This window comes from Bombus affinis, chromosome 1 (genome assembly GCF_024516045.1).
Source record: "Bombus affinis isolate iyBomAffi1 chromosome 1, iyBomAffi1.2, whole genome shotgun sequence".
Classification (NCBI taxonomy): domain Eukaryota; kingdom Metazoa; phylum Arthropoda; class Insecta; order Hymenoptera; family Apidae; genus Bombus; species Bombus affinis.
Window position 1 is genome coordinate 12,820,299 of NC_066344.1, and position 15,549 is coordinate 12,835,847.

Consider the following 15,549-nt stretch of genomic DNA (forward strand, 5'->3'; position numbering starts at 1 on the left):
AAGTTTACTCAGATGGTAGAAATTAATTTTATTCCAAACTCATCAATAACATTTATTTTGTTTGAGTCGAAAAGAAAACTTTATAACGAGTAGTTTTTACACGTATTATACAATAACAACAACGTTCAGCTCTATGCTTACATTGTTATATATACCGTTATAAGACAATTCTTTGCACAAAGTACAGTGTTAAAAATTTTATAGAATGATAATAATTACAGTATACACTTAGTATCTGTACATATCTATGAGGATTCATATAGAAAAATATATACCTCTCTGTAAGTTATGAAACAACCAAATTTAAATCAAATACCGCAAAACATCGGATTTGCCATTGATTATATTTAATAAATCTGAAAATTAAATTCTTTTTTAAAAAATTCAGAAAGTATTAAACGTGAAAATTATACTTTGATATTGACTTGCTTAACTTTACTGACTATGTTCCATTCTTTGGTAATCAATGGTAATTTCTCGTTTTTTCTTGCTTCTTTTGTTGTATCCATTCTTGTACTCTACGTTGAAGTTCAACATTTGATTTTACCATATCCATAGTAAGAGGAGATCTATTGAACGGGTCAGTCTGGTCGCTTAATAAGTGCCTAAACAGCATTAAAGATAAAAATAATCAAATATATATTTTGTTATAACAAACGGCCTGAATAATAGCAATGACAAAGAAATACTAACCTTGCAATGGTTTGCCGATCTATAGTTATCTTTGATGATGGAAGAACAACAGGATCTGTCATTAAAGTAGACATAATTGGATCTAGAAACTCATCGGGAGCATCGATTAAAATTTCGTCTTCCTCCTTTTTATGACTTGCGGCTGCCTCAACATTTCTTGCAAATTGATCTAAATCGCCTAATATACCCACACCACCGATACGAACTAAAATTTTATTGTCTTTAGTCGGCATTTTCAATCATTTATAAAAATTAGAACAATATGGAATATACGAATCATGATATTTTATGCATCTGATAGTAATTAAATTTTGCACAGATATAAGTACCAAGAACGTTATCAGCCAGTTTGAACAGTTCCGGGCTATATGAACGACCATCTTGTGAAACAGCAAGCGTAAAAGATTCACTATGACTAAGATTTATATAAATTTCGCATATATTTAATACTAAATTTGCTGGTTGGAACGCATACTCTTTCTGTCCATTAACCTAAAATTAAAATGGTTAATTCCAGCATTCTACAGTTTAAATAGGAGCATCTAATAATTCAATTATATTTGTTACCTTTAAATTGTTTTTATTTGGCCCAACCAGCTGAAGCAACAAATAATTAAGCATCGAGACAATACGATCCACCATTGTTGGATGACAAAAGATGGATTTTATTTCTGTAGTTAACATTTTTAATGTGTATATAGTTTTTCTACCTAATATATTGTCAAATCGTGCAATCATTCCAAGATGTAAGAGATAATGAGCTTGTTGATCACGTTCATGTTGTGGTAGTTTGTTCCATTCTCCACTTTCCCTTTTGATTGAAATTATTTTTCATTAATCTTATTTATTTAATATTATTTGTTATATAAGATTTATACAAGTTAGCAAAGTAAAATTACATATTGCTGATTAAATTAATAAATAATAACCAAATTGAATACCTTGCTTGAATCAATTGTTTCAATTGAGCCATACTTGAAAGTGCTTCATCTAATAAGAAAACTGCATCATTCATTAAAAGATTTATAAAACGCAAAAATAATGGAGGCTGAGCTGTTTCCATATTGGCTTCTGCTTCTTCTGCTAAAGAACTGTACATAAAATCATTATCATACAACACCATGTAATATGAATTATAGGGTTACTATAAAATATAAATAATAATAAATTTATATATTATCCTTGTCTTTTGCTTACATGAAATTATTACGATGTTCTGGTAATTTCCACAAGTACTCCATAGCAACATACATTGGTCGCCGATAATTAAACTTTTGTTCAAATTGTACACTTTGTCCAGTCATTTCAATGCTCACAAATACTTTAAGTAAATTCGGAACAATCTAAATACATAATAAATAATACATAATAAGACAAAGTTTTATGAGAAAAAAAAATATTCCATTTTATGAATTTCAAGCAGGTTACATACATATTGTCTATATGGATGTGTGATAAATAATTGTTCTCTATGGAATGACCCTAAGCTTGGTGTTACAGGGCTCATAGTTTCATCGCTTGTAGGTAAAAGTGCCTCTAAGCCTTCTGCTAGACGTGCACGTAGATGAGGATTATATAAACGTTGTTGAGACTCCATTAATACTATGATCTGATATCACATACTCGATTATTTTATTAAATCGTATGTATTTTTGCTATTTTTAACATATTGTTGTTAGCTCACCTCTGTTAATACAGGCATTAGAAAGGATGGCCCTTGTTCTTCAAAAATATTTGGATTTATGCGTCGTAATAAATACAAAAATCTAATAGTATTTTCTACCACAAATTCCGGAATGCATCTATGTATAAATAATGGTGTTGTTAAATATTAGTTGTAATTATTAATATATATAGTTGAAACAAAGCACAATATTTAGAAGATACCTCAAAGTATCTGGAACAGTTCCTGGTAAAGGGAACTTCACCTCTTTACATTCCTTTGGAATGTAATTTTCTTCATTTTCTCCAATCTGTACATCATTTAAATATACTTGTACTAACCAAAATGCTGTTGTTGCATGAAATTTTGCTAATAGTTTTAGCATCTCTGGTACTAAAAGGCTTGCTCTTAAAGATAAATACCTAAAATTTAAGATATAAATTGTATATAATAAATTATGCAATATAAATTTTTATGGTAAAAAAGGAGAGATAAATCTTTTTTTATTCTTAAGAATCACAAATATATACTTGGTCATTTCTGCTTCCATGCGTTGAGTTATTATATCAAATACTTCCGATCTACCACCATTCTGTGCATCCTGATATACTCTCTGTATTCTTACCAAATCCTGGTTTGTTCTAAAATTCAACATATAATTCTCTTAATTACCAATATTCTTTTATTATAAGTCTTGATTAAAATGGGAAGAAAAATTTAAAAGTCAAACCTTAAAAGTTTGTCTAACACTACTCTATATCCAAGATCTAATGCTCTATGAGTTAAGAAAAAGCATTCAGTAGTAAAACCAAATGTTTTTGCAACTGGTCTGGCACCACCTTCTGACATTGGTATCAAACAAGTTTCTGAAGACATTCCTTTTAAATGTATATTTGAATTTATACAGTTATCCTGATCATTAACCTAGATAGTTAATTGTTATAGAATAGTACATTGTTAAAAATTTGACAATTAATCTTAGTTGTATTATTTTTTGTAAATTGACTTACATCTGCAGCACAATATGTTGGATCAATTTTAGGCACTTTAGGATCATTTTGTTTAATGCAAAATGGTTGACAAAGACGCAATAGCACATTTCCTAAATTTAACATAAAACCGTCAGAAACACATAACATTGAGTTGAAGGTCACATCATTCTGGGTATTCCAAATTTTTCCTCTATTTGCATTTAAATGAAGACAATTGCCTATCCATTGTAAAGTCAAATGACGAACTTCTGCCGAACATTTTAATAGTAAATGAAAAACCTTTTGCAATGATTCATTTAATGCATCTAAGGCTGTCCAAATATTTCCTTCAACTGAAGTCTACGTGATATAAAATATATATAAATATTATTTCATGCATAATTTTTGTTCTTTTTTTTTTACAGTTTACTTGCCTGTTGTAATGGCTTCTCAAAAAAATAAAATGGTTCTTCTATTGTTTTTGGTAAACAGCTCAAGCTAAAAATTGCACCTAATAATGTATCTGCATATGCTCGGCCTTGATTGCTTTTAGGAGTACTATGATCAATTAATAATTTAGCTAAGGGTTCTATCGAGGAAAAAAGATTTAATACATTAAACCAATATTGACGATAAAGGACAAGATTACTTTGTGCTGCTTCTTTGTAAATTATATCAAGAATAGGACTAAAAGACATAGCTATTATATCCATAGCATCTTCTTCATTTTCATTTAGTAACTCACACACAATACCATTGACAAATGATACAAATTCTGATTTGGGCCCAGTTTCATCCACACATAATGCAATAAACTGATTATAAATCTGTAAAAAACAAAAAAAATAACTGAAAGTCCTTTAAACTTATTATATTTAACTTTGCAAAATATAAATCTCATTAATTATGTAAATGTACATTGATATACCTCTTGTTCTTCAAACAATTCTGGCTCTTCTAGCGCGATAGTTGCATTTTGTAATATAACCTGAGTTATTCTAAAAAGGGAATCAGATAATTCTGGTTCGTCTTGATACAGTTGCAACCGACAATAACTCTCAAACAAATAAATTAATACTCGTTTTTCTGTTGTATGAGGATCGGTAAAAATTTGTTGAGAATTGTCTATAGGTACTAAGTTAGATTCAAGATCAGGTAACATTAATCGGTCAAAAACTGCTTGTTCGACTGAATCAACATTAACGAAAACTAATCTTCGTTCTTGATATTCATTTGCTTCTAATTCGTGTAATGTTATTCCAAGTATATCACCAAGAAGGTGGTTAATCTGATGATCGGTTCTAAAATCTCTGGAATCCTCCAAACTTTGGATTCCCGCAATATCGTCAAAATTTTCATCTTCAAGTTGCGCAACATGACTAGCTCTATTACTTTCGTTGATAATTGCCTGACTTTGAGAAGAGAATGACACGGCATCGTTGATAGTTGAAAACAACCCAGCAAATGGATTGTTATTCACATTGTCGCACATGATTCTCTCGTTAAAATTCTATCACAATTATTGCAAGCATAATTATTTTGAAAATAAATTGCTATGATTTAATTTTCAACCCAAAATGTATTACAAAATAAGCCAAAATATTCTCCTGATTACTGCACACTACTCTGTATTCGTTCCGTCGTAGAGCGTATATGTATGCGCACGCGCCTGGTATGCGTATGCGTATGCGCGCGCACCAATGGTTGGATAAATCGAATTTGCTATAAAATACTGTTACGTATATGTATATGCTTTTATTATTCATTTGCCACAAAAATTTTTGTTTTCTTTGTTTATTGATATAAAGTTTAATTTTATGTTGAAAACCAAAAACAAATTGTGTACATGACCAAATTTATTTATTATATAAATGATTCCTCTAAACATGAAAATAAATTTTGTATGAAACGAATTTATTCAAAAATTCAGGCACAAAGTGGGTTTGTTTACATATTTCAACACAATGTACATATATTAAATTAAATAATAGAAGGCACCGTTATATCAATTTATCGCCAAGGTTTTCGTACAGTCCCAGCGCTGGTACTTCTTTTAATACTCTCATCTGCAAGTTATATAATTATTGATAATACACTGATATTGATGACTTATGTATCATGTAGTAAATGAGTTAAATAATAATATATACATATGTATATGTATTAATACAATTTGCAAATTAATTGCAGTAATAAATATTATGACCTGACATTATAATAAAAGAAAATAACTTACATAAAATGTTTGAAGAGATAAGTCTTTCTTTAATATCTGAAGTCCAAGTTTGACATCTAGATCTAGACAAACATGAACGAACAAACGAAGTTGGTTGATATTCTTCCATCCTACCAGAAAAAAAATAAACAACAAATAAATGGGAATTTATATATATATAATTATAGCTGTTGGTTTAAACAGCAGTATGTTATGCTAATATAAAAATGGAAACTGTGTACTGGATACATGATTATTTTAGAAATTCTATTTGCTATAGAAAAAATTAAATATTGAGAATCTAAATATTGAGAATAAAAAGCATACTTCTGCAATACTAAATATACATTTCATATTAAGTACTAATTATGTTCATTGATAAATTTATGGTACTAAATTCATTTAATACAAGCATCTAATAGCAAATAATGACATAATTTATTTTGCTTCAATAATATAACATTTTACATTTGAAGAATTCATAGAAATTTCTGTAAGAAAACAAAGTAAATTTTACTATGCAGAGTCATACTCCTTCAATTTTTTCCTGGCTAAAGTCCGTTGAGTTGCAAACGAGTATGATCTTGCAGATGATGGACGTTCTATACGGGATTTTTTAATTTCACGATCTTGCGCTATTACTTGCGTTCTTTTCTGGGGATTTTGGGCAAATAACTCCACTATATTCATAGAAGCTGCGTCACACTTTTAGAAATCATAAAATTCTGATGAATATCCTTTCCTTAAGAATTTTCATATTTTAAATAACAATTGTTTTACTTATCAACAGTAATAAGATAATGGATTTTAAAACACTTTAAGTAGATTATTATTAAAATAATACAAATAGAAATTATTTGTTTTATTTTATCTTACTGTCAGCTAATTACTATCAAATTGATACAAGTGAAAAGCAAATTTTTCTTCTTAAATTTATAGACGATATGATAAAAAAGAAACAAGACTAATAAACTTCTTAATATTATAAAAAAACAAAGTACATTGAGTGACATTTTTTTATTACAATATTTAACGATATTACCTGTAATTGAAGCCGATGTAAAAAATTAAATTCTGAGCGATTAAGGGGTGCATCAACATGAAGTTTAAGCATGCAATGTAAGGCTTCTTTGTATGTGTTTTTTAAAGCAATCACACGTTCTGTTCGCATCATTCTACGTACTAAATACCCTCTTGCATATGCGTTTATTACATTTACTGCTTTAATCTGTAGCATAAAAATAATTGTGTAATTTGAAATACTATTTAAATGGAAATCTAAATACAGAATATAAATACTTACATGTTTAGTTTCATATATTGTCCTCTCAAGGACTGGTACATGAGTAGTTTTGCTATCTAAAGGAAATAATTCTCGGCTAACGTTTGAACGTTTACTTGTTTCACCCTCCTCTAATAATCTTTCTTTGTAATTTACATCATTTGATTGCATCTCTGTATTTCTTCCATTTATTTTTGTCAGAGAATTATTAATATTGACTGAGGGTTCTGTTTCTGATGATTGAGCTGTATATGAATATCTAGTAGAACAAGGAGCATTATCATAATTCATTTCGGAATAAATATAATTCAATGGACAGGAAGTTATGTTCGTCTTATTATCTTGTGAATGTTCTATTTCATTCTTTTGTTCTAGATTATCTTTTAAAGTTCTAACATTTTGCATATTGTTTTCATCATTAAAAGCAGGAGACAAGATATTTTCAGAGAGCAAAGAAACTGAAATTTTTGGAAAGGATTTTTTAATCTCAGTCAATAAAAGTAATTGTTGTTTTTCAAATTCCTTTTGTAGTAATGTTTGTTCCTTGTGTTGACGAAACATTAATTCAGCCATCTGATTCTTATGCATCTCTTGTACCTTTTTATAAACTGTTAGAAGTTTATCAGATGCAATAGTAGATTTCAATTTAGGGATTGGGTTATCTATATCTGTATCTTTCGAAAATTTTGCCATCAAATTATTAGTTGCATAAATGCTATTGTGCTCATTTAGATCTTCCAAGGAACCACCAAGTTTACATACTGGATTAAAAGTGCAAGAGCTATTATGCTTGTTCCATGTTTGTAATTTTTCTATGTTTTCATTGTTATTATCTACAATATACTTTTCATTGTGATTAATTTGTATATCACTTCTATTAACACACTCTTTAGCTAACATCGTTTGAATGCAATCTGCAGACTTTGTTGATGGACATATTACAAAAGAAGATTCCGGTTTCGTTTGTAAAGAAACGGATTTACACATTTTACGATTAGTTTTACGATTAGAGTTTCTTATAGGAACAGATTCTTTATCTTCAGTTTCATACTCCCACTCAATTTTAGCTTGTGTAACATTCCATTCTTTTTGTTGGTTCGTATTCCCGTAAGATGTTGGAACATATTCTGAACATGGAGCACAAGTTGAAGTAGCAAGTTCCATTTGCATGTGTGCCAATAATATTGGACTTGGAGTATCTAACACATAGGAACCTTGACGTACTAATTTAGGAGTATCTCCTAAATTATCAAAATTACTTTCTTGACAATCTCTATCTCCGTTACATGTAGCATTATTCAGTGTTAATGGAATAATATTTAATGTTTTAGGCACTTGTGGTTTACAAATATCTGATATTGTTTCTGTACTAGTAGATTCTATTGAAGCTGTTTCATTCAAGCAACGATCTCTATCACCGCTAGCAGTTATTAATTTTGATTTTGAAACAGTACCAGGAGCCAAATTTACCTGATTTTCACACTTACATTCCATGTTTAAATTTTTACTAGATTGTAATGTTTTTTCTAAATTGTCATTAGAGCTTTCAAAAATTTCTATTGGAATATTGTTTATATCCACAGTATTAGTTTCATTATAATTAATATTTTTGCATTCAAAAGAAATTAAATTCTCTCTTGAACCATGAACTGTTTTTTTACATTTCATATCCCTTGATTCTTTTGTAACTTTTCTTATATAAATATTGCTATTATTACATTCTTTAGCAATGTGTGAAACATTCAACTTTTTTTCTATATTTATTGCACTTTTCTTATAATTGGATATTTCCTGTTTAATATCTTCAGTTATCTAAAAAAGATATATTTTATCACAAAATTAATCTTAAATGGTAATTATATATAATACAATGCCTATATAATATAGTGCATACCATTGGTGGTAAAATAGGAATTCCATTAATCTTGATACATGAAACATATGAATGACCTTCCATAGTTTTAACTTTTTAAATAGATCTGCTAAAAGTGATAAGAAACTTATACATAAAGAAAACAACTATTGTTTAAAAAAACTTACTAAAGAAAGAGTAAGATAATAATAATAATAATAATAAGTAAAATAAATTTTCATATTAATAAAGGCAATATTGTTAATAAACATTCTGTTTGTTACATAAAGATGTAAACAAGATAATTAAGTGATAGTTATATAATAATCAGAATAAAAATAGAGTAAAGCATTAAAGATAAATCAGAGTTTGGGATTGCATGCTCAAATATGTGCACGCATGTATATTAATTTGATTATTTGTTTATTTACATATAGTAATTTTATTATATGCATATATAATTGAAATGAAGTTAATGAAGCAAACACAATATCATCTAACAATTTGCTTTCGAAATGTGTCTCAATCTCTTTAAAGATTAATTTATTTAGCAAATTTGTTTGTCAGAACTCATTACATTTCATATTATACTTACTGTTACTTTGTATTTTTTGATAAACATTTTATCCAATACTAACACTAACGTTAGAAGAAAATTATTGAGTATATTTAATTTTATTTAAATGAATAAAAAACGGATATGCATTTTCAGTTTATTCATTTACATATTTATATAATATGTATCGATGTATCGATGATATTATATCGGGACAAACTTCCAAAAGCTAATATTTCATTAATTATTTATGCATTTTTTCATTATGAAAACATCAAGCTCTGATCACAGACGAGAAAAAGAACAAATGTGACATCGACATGCAATGATGCAATGCTTTTCCGTACACACGTTTTGGGGTCATCTAAACCTAACCCAACTCTTTCCCTTATTGTGCAAAGGGCACATCCATTTACTTAAATTGCGTAGGTAACGTGTGACGAAGGAAGCGAACGGAATGCATCAGAACTGAGTGAGATACATCGAAACATAGCGAGCAATGAATTGTAAAACATTGTCATAGGAACAGATACAGAGCTTCAAATATGCGTTATCTTAATAAATCTACACATATTATCTCTTGCTGATATTTAAATTCTACTACTATGTCAACACTTTGAGAGTGATAAAAGTGGAAGCAGGCAAGTTACCTCTTGTTCCCTGTAACACCTAGAGTGAAGATTTCTCACGAATAATAAACAGCAAATGATTTTTTAACATGTTACGCATAGAAAATTAATCACGTACTAGGTTAAATGGTAATTATTTAGAAGTTTATTTTCACTATCGATTTCGATGGTTTTTGAACATATCATCGGAGGCATGATTTTGAACAATTTTTTTCTATTATACATGTAACCGGCGCTCGGCCCTAGTTTTCGAGATATTTACAAAAAATTGTTGGTACCACTACAGTGAATTCTGTCTATAATTGTACGTTCGTGGTAGCGTATTCGTTAGTTTGGTTGCCGGCTGGATAAAATGACCTAACCTAATTCAAACCTAACCTAACCCAAACCTAACTCATCTTTTGTTTATATTATACAAGGTGAGTCACCAAAAACGAATCATCTAAATAACTCTTTCAATTTTTGAGATACAAAGAAACACTTGAAACAAAAGTTGTTTGGTTACCAGGGGACTATTACGTAATAGAAAACATTTTTCTCAGGTGAACGTGTTTAAGAATCTTGAAATTTCACGATTCAATTTTAGCACAATTTCTTCTGTGCGATTTTCGGTATATGAGTATCGAGGCCACGATCATGTAAACAGGTCTCGACATCTATACATGCCACATGGAAGAAAGCATTCTAAAATTGAATCGTTAAAAATCAATATGAAAAGTAAGAAGAGTCTTGTTTTGCACATGTGTGACATGTCTCAGACAGAGACTAAGACAATTTACCCATCTTTGTCTATTTCGCAAAAGCGAAAATTCCATGTTGATTTTTCACGATTCAATTTTCAGTTTTCCCTAGAAAGTCAAGACCTGTTTATATGATCGTGGGTACAACTGTGCTCAAGTAATCGCAATCTAGTTATCATTCGAAAGCCACCATCCAGAGGTTAGAAAGCCAATATTCCCTACTAAATAAAATAAAACCCTATTTAGTTATATTCCAAAGTATCCAAAGCTAACGAAGTAATGATATATAGTTCACTACCGTTGTACATAGAAATTATTAAAATGAATAATGTCGATGTCTATCTAGACTCGTCTTGTTGTCGAAATATCAATTATCTGTGCCTGGAAACGATGATTCTTAGTACGTGTATAAAAAATGTGAAGCAATAATAATAGAAAATGTCTTGTTACATATGTATGTAAACATTACGCAATAAGCGGTTTCCAGGGGAAACGAATCTGACGGGACACCGCGAAAATTGTAAATCGAATTGTGATCGTAACTTCTCTTCTCAGAACGGTGATTCCAGTTTTGTTTCAAGTGTAATTGAGTCCTGTGTGCGAACCCAGTGACCGTGTCTTATCACGGTTGGAGATTTTACCCGTGAAATGTCAAAATGGCGTCTTCACAGGACGCTTGGTATCTGTCGTTGTTAGGACTAGCAGAAAACTTTCGAACCTCGAGTCCACCGAATATCAAGTCATGCATACAGTGTTTACAAGCGGTCTTCAATTTTAAACCGCCTCCAAGAGTCGAAGCACGCACCCATCTTCAACTTGGTAACATCCTTCTTACGCATACCAAAAACATCGATTTGGCGCGGTCTCATTTAGAACAAGCGGTAAGTTGAACTATTATTTGTACTTTAATTAATTACATTCAACTTTTTCTTCTAATATTGTATTTTATTTTTATCGTGCACTACGTGGAAATTTCGATACATCTGTTTATACTGATTCTAACCTTTCTTTTTATTTTGGTACAGTCGGTAATACATGTATAAGATTATGAGTGATTAAAAATCAATTGATATGTTAATCTGTATGTACTTAAGCGATGGTTTAATTTTTGGATAATTGATAATTTAATATTTGAATAATTGATATTTGTTAATTGATGTGTAATATTGATATTATGTTTTAGTGGCGATTGAGTCAGAATATAAACACTTTTGATGACGTTAAGTTTGAAGCAGCAAGTGTGGTTGCTGAACTGTATGAGCAACAGCACCAATCAAATCTAAGTAAACCTATATTACGGAAGGCTATAGAACTTTCTCAACACAATGTGTATTGGCATTGCAGACTTATTTTCCAACTTGCAGTAAGTTAGAGATTGTTTTAATTAATGTCAATAATTAAGTAGTTGTTTAATGATATTTTTGTGTAATTTAGCAAATACATGCATCAGAAAAAGATTTTGTCGCAGCTAGTAGTCTACTTGCAGTGGGTGTTGATTATTCTCATATCAGTAATGCAAGTTATACGAGAGTTCTATTCTTATTGAGCCGATGTATGCTTTTATTAATAGACAAAAAGTTTACTGAGGTTCATCCGCTTTTAAATTCAGCTGGACACCATGTTGAAAATTGGCAGGGTAGTCCACATCAAAAAGAGTATTTAAAAGTATATTTTTTAGTGCTTCAAGTTTGTCATTATTTAATGGCAGGACAAGTAAGCAATGAATAATATTTTGTATTTAATAAATTTATGCTATTTATTTATATTTAAACTTTTTTTGACAGGTTAAAAGTGTGAAACCTTGTTTAAAGCAATTGCAACAAAGTATACAAACTATAATGTCTCCTAGCTGGCCACCAGATGAAATAGTTACGGGTTCTAATATTGGAGATATGTTTATATGGATGCCAAAGGACCATTTATATGTTTTGGTGTATTTAGTAACAGTTATGCATTCAATGCAAGCTGGTTATATGGACAAAGCTCAGAAATATACAGATAAAGCATTGACTCAAATTGAAAAGCTCAAAAGTAAATGCAATGACTTATCATCTTAATAGTATTATTATGACTTCCTAGTTAAATTAACATTCATATTGTATTTTGCAGTTGTTGACAACAAACCTATACTTTCTGTTTTTCAACTAATGTTGTTGGAGCATATAGTAATGTGCAGACTAGTAATGGGAAATAAAAGTGTAGCTCTTGCAGAAATTTCTCAAGCTTGTCAGCTTTGTAGAAGGCAGCCAAGGTTACTTCAAGGTCATAAGCCACAATTGCATGCTTTATTGGGACTATATGCAATGTCTATGAATTGTATGGAAGCTGCGGAAGCACAATTTACTGCTGCTTTAAGAGTAGGATAATAAACAAATTAAATATTACTAAATGTGATTTTTTAGTAGTATTGTGAAAAATAATCTCTTTTACAGACATCACAAGAAAGGGAATTGTGGACTTTCGCGAATTTGAACTTGGCAATAGTATATCTTAGGACAAAGAGGGATGCTGATTTAGGTGCTTTATTAGAACGAATAAATCCCGAGTCTTTACCATCTCATTCACACTCTTTAAGGGCAGCAGCTTATTATGTTCAAGGTCTTCAAGCGTTTTTTGGAGCGAGATACAACGAAGCAAAGTACGAATCGATAACTGTTACTATACTTAATATCTTTCAAAAAGCCATCAAATGTACCGAAACATATAAATATATTTATAGGAGATACCTCCGGGAAACTCTAAAAATGGCCAATTCCGAAGATTTAAACAGACTCACGTCATGTAGTCTCGTACTTCTTGGACACATATTTCTTTCTTTAGGAAATAGTAGAGAGTCCATGAACATGGTTACTCCTGCGATGCAGTTAGCTTCTAAAATACCTGATGTTCATGTACAATTATGGGCTACCGCCATACTTAAAGGTATATGGAAATTTGGATGTATTTAAACAACAGAAAGTTCATCTTTAAATGACTCATCTTTGTCGATAGATTTGTATAGAATTTGTGGAGATCCGAATCGCGAAAGTGAAGCATATCAAATGCATTGCACGTTTTCGCAAACACTCTTGAAAGATCATTTTCAAAGTACACAGATGGGCGAACATAATCTTATACAGTGGACTGATGGGCCTGTGCCTGCTTTGCCGAGTAATCCACCACCTTCAACGTCACAAGCAATTCTTTAATAATATTCAAAAACTTGATAGTTTGTATATTCGAAGCGTGTAAACTATTTGATGGAGCACAGAAAAGTGTTAGGTTTGTACAATTTGGTTATCGAATTATATAGTGAACAATAAAATCAGAGGTAATAATAAAAGCATGAGTCTCTCTTAAACGAGAGAGTGAAGTAGGTTGAATCACAAACAAATTAATTAATTGCGATTAAATCGAAGAGAGCAAAAATTTAATTGTTCAATGTGGATATTAAATGATGTCCACAAAAGCTCATTGTTTATTATCTAAATATTTTCGGGTAACTAAAAATCACACAGAATTTCATTTGCAGAGTTTCATAAAGATTATATATATACTATAAGTTTGTACAAACAATTTATTGTAGTCGTTTTCTATGTCACAGAGATACACAAAAAAAAGTGAAAAGATGTAGAAAATATTGATATATTTTATTATTTTGTAAATTGTAAATTATCTCGAGACTTTTTTCCTCATAAGTGTAAATCTGCAAAGAAGAAGAGAGAAAAGTGGCAGTACTATCGCTCCAAGTATCAAAATAATTAAATGCATTTTTCAATGTAATTATCATACCATTGCACAAATACTATTTTAAAATTAACATAAAGTTTAATTTATGCTATAAAAATGATAGATTTTGATACGAATGTTAAGAAATATTTGTTGTTGGTGCTAAATTAAAGGGCACATTAAAATGCATTAATAATTTAAGTCTTGGAAAATCTTATTTGCCACACGGAGAACAATATTTCCAGCCAAATCAATTTTTCTTTATATCTTAGTTGCTCTCTGTAAGTAATTTATCTAAATTTGACATCCTAAGAATAACCTAACGTTATTATTTTGTAACTTACATTGATTTTATTCACATATTTTTTAAAATTTATAATTCATACAACTTTTTAGGTTTACATAGCACGTTGGCAAGTATGTTTTGAATTAAATTTTAAATCGAGACTGATAAAATTATTATAATAAAGAACTAGATAAATATGGATCAGAGATACGATACGTGGGTGCATATTTCAGAGATTATGAATTTGTACATCTATGAAGATAAATTTAAATAAAATTGAAACATTTCACGAAAATAAAGAATTGGATTTGGTAAAAATGAAGAAAATAAGAATAAAATATTGATAATATTTCCAACGTACTATGCTCTTCAATGACCAAAGTAGGCTTTTAAAATTCGGGCTGTGGACACAACAGAAATAATTGTATGTTCATAAACGTGTACCCTTTACATGTGGGGAAATATGTTGATAGGTACAATAGGTTGCAAAATGTTCTTTGAGAAACAAAAGAAGTATCGTACCTATCGTATGCGTGGTGCGTATCAGTTGATGTGTTTTTATCCAACAATGTATGTATATAATGTATAATTAAAATAAACACAATCGTAAGTAGTATTAGATAGAGCAATATATGAGAAAGGAAGAAAAATAAAGGGGCCTTACTATGTGGTAAGCTAAATGGCAAAGACGTTCCGCCTAACTTTGCATTGTTTTTAAATTAAGATATTGTACATATTTTAAATAGCAAAGATAATAAAGAGTAAAACAGAGAAAAAAATATAACAAGACTACATACCTGTAAAAAAGTACTTTATCGTTTTTGTGTATTTATGTAATCAATATGGAAATTATATTATTTGAATTAATACTGTCACCTTTGAGTTCTTTATTTATAGTATTTATATGTATTTTTGGTGGTTGTACATGATGATAAAAAATCCATAAAAATAAAC

General features: G+C 29.8%; 3 protein-coding genes across 9 annotated transcripts; 1 reads left to right on the top strand and 2 right to left on the bottom strand.

Annotated features, from left to right (window-relative positions):
- Positions 1-26: 26 nt before the first annotated feature.
- On the bottom strand, positions 27-4,992 carry LOC126921688 (ubiquitin conjugation factor E4 A). 3 transcript variants are annotated; one of them, XM_050733448.1, is made up of 15 exons: positions 4,256-4,992; positions 3,762-4,154; positions 3,367-3,687; positions 3,087-3,280; positions 2,887-2,997; positions 2,581-2,778; positions 2,378-2,495; positions 2,126-2,302; positions 1,891-2,036; positions 1,635-1,784; positions 1,261-1,504; positions 1,023-1,185; positions 694-898; positions 444-605; positions 27-356 (listed from the first exon to the last, which is right to left on the bottom strand). In XM_050733448.1, the coding sequence occupies exons 1-14, from the start codon at positions 4,817-4,819 to the stop codon at positions 464-466; spliced, it is 3,126 nt and encodes a 1,041-aa protein (XP_050589405.1). In that variant the 5' UTR covers positions 4,820-4,992; the 3' UTR covers positions 27-356; positions 444-463. The 3 variants fall into 3 exon arrangements, with proteins under 3 accessions (XP_050589405.1, XP_050589401.1, XP_050589415.1); XM_050733444.1 differs by having other exon boundaries at positions 435-605; XM_050733458.1 differs by having other exon boundaries at positions 426-605.
- Positions 4,993-5,220: 228 nt separating this feature from the next.
- Positions 5,221-10,282, bottom strand: LOC126921722 (uncharacterized). Of its 3 annotated transcripts, XM_050733518.1 has the most exons (7): positions 9,883-10,281; positions 8,719-8,806; positions 6,846-8,636; positions 6,585-6,770; positions 6,075-6,247; positions 5,564-5,673; positions 5,221-5,393 (listed from the first exon to the last, which is right to left on the bottom strand). In XM_050733518.1, the coding sequence occupies exons 2-7, from the start codon at positions 8,779-8,781 to the stop codon at positions 5,338-5,340; spliced, it is 2,379 nt and encodes a 792-aa protein (XP_050589475.1). In that variant the 5' UTR covers positions 8,782-8,806; positions 9,883-10,281; the 3' UTR covers positions 5,221-5,337. The 3 variants fall into 3 exon arrangements, 2 of the variants coding, with proteins under 2 accessions (XP_050589475.1, XP_050589485.1); XR_007712528.1 differs by lacking the exon at positions 6,075-6,247 and having other exon boundaries at positions 9,883-10,282; XM_050733528.1 differs by lacking the exon at positions 5,221-5,393 and having other exon boundaries at positions 6,060-6,247.
- A 469-nt stretch (positions 10,283-10,751) lies between these two features.
- LOC126921757 (MAU2 chromatid cohesion factor homolog) lies at positions 10,752-15,470 on the top strand. 3 transcript variants are annotated; one of them, XR_007712535.1, is made up of 9 exons: positions 10,752-11,482; positions 11,785-11,964; positions 12,036-12,314; positions 12,386-12,632; positions 12,711-12,958; positions 13,034-13,239; positions 13,321-13,523; positions 13,593-14,590; positions 14,706-15,470. XR_007712535.1 is itself a non-coding variant. In XM_050733614.1 (8 exons), the coding sequence occupies exons 1-8, from the start codon at positions 11,258-11,260 to the stop codon at positions 13,787-13,789; spliced, it is 1,785 nt and encodes a 594-aa protein (XP_050589571.1). In that variant the 5' UTR covers positions 10,752-11,257; the 3' UTR covers positions 13,790-15,470. The 3 variants fall into 3 exon arrangements, 1 of the variants encoding a protein (XP_050589571.1); XR_007712534.1 differs by having other exon boundaries at positions 10,753-11,482; positions 13,593-13,862; XM_050733614.1 differs by having other exon boundaries at positions 13,593-15,470.
- Positions 15,471-15,549: the final 79 nt, after the last annotated feature.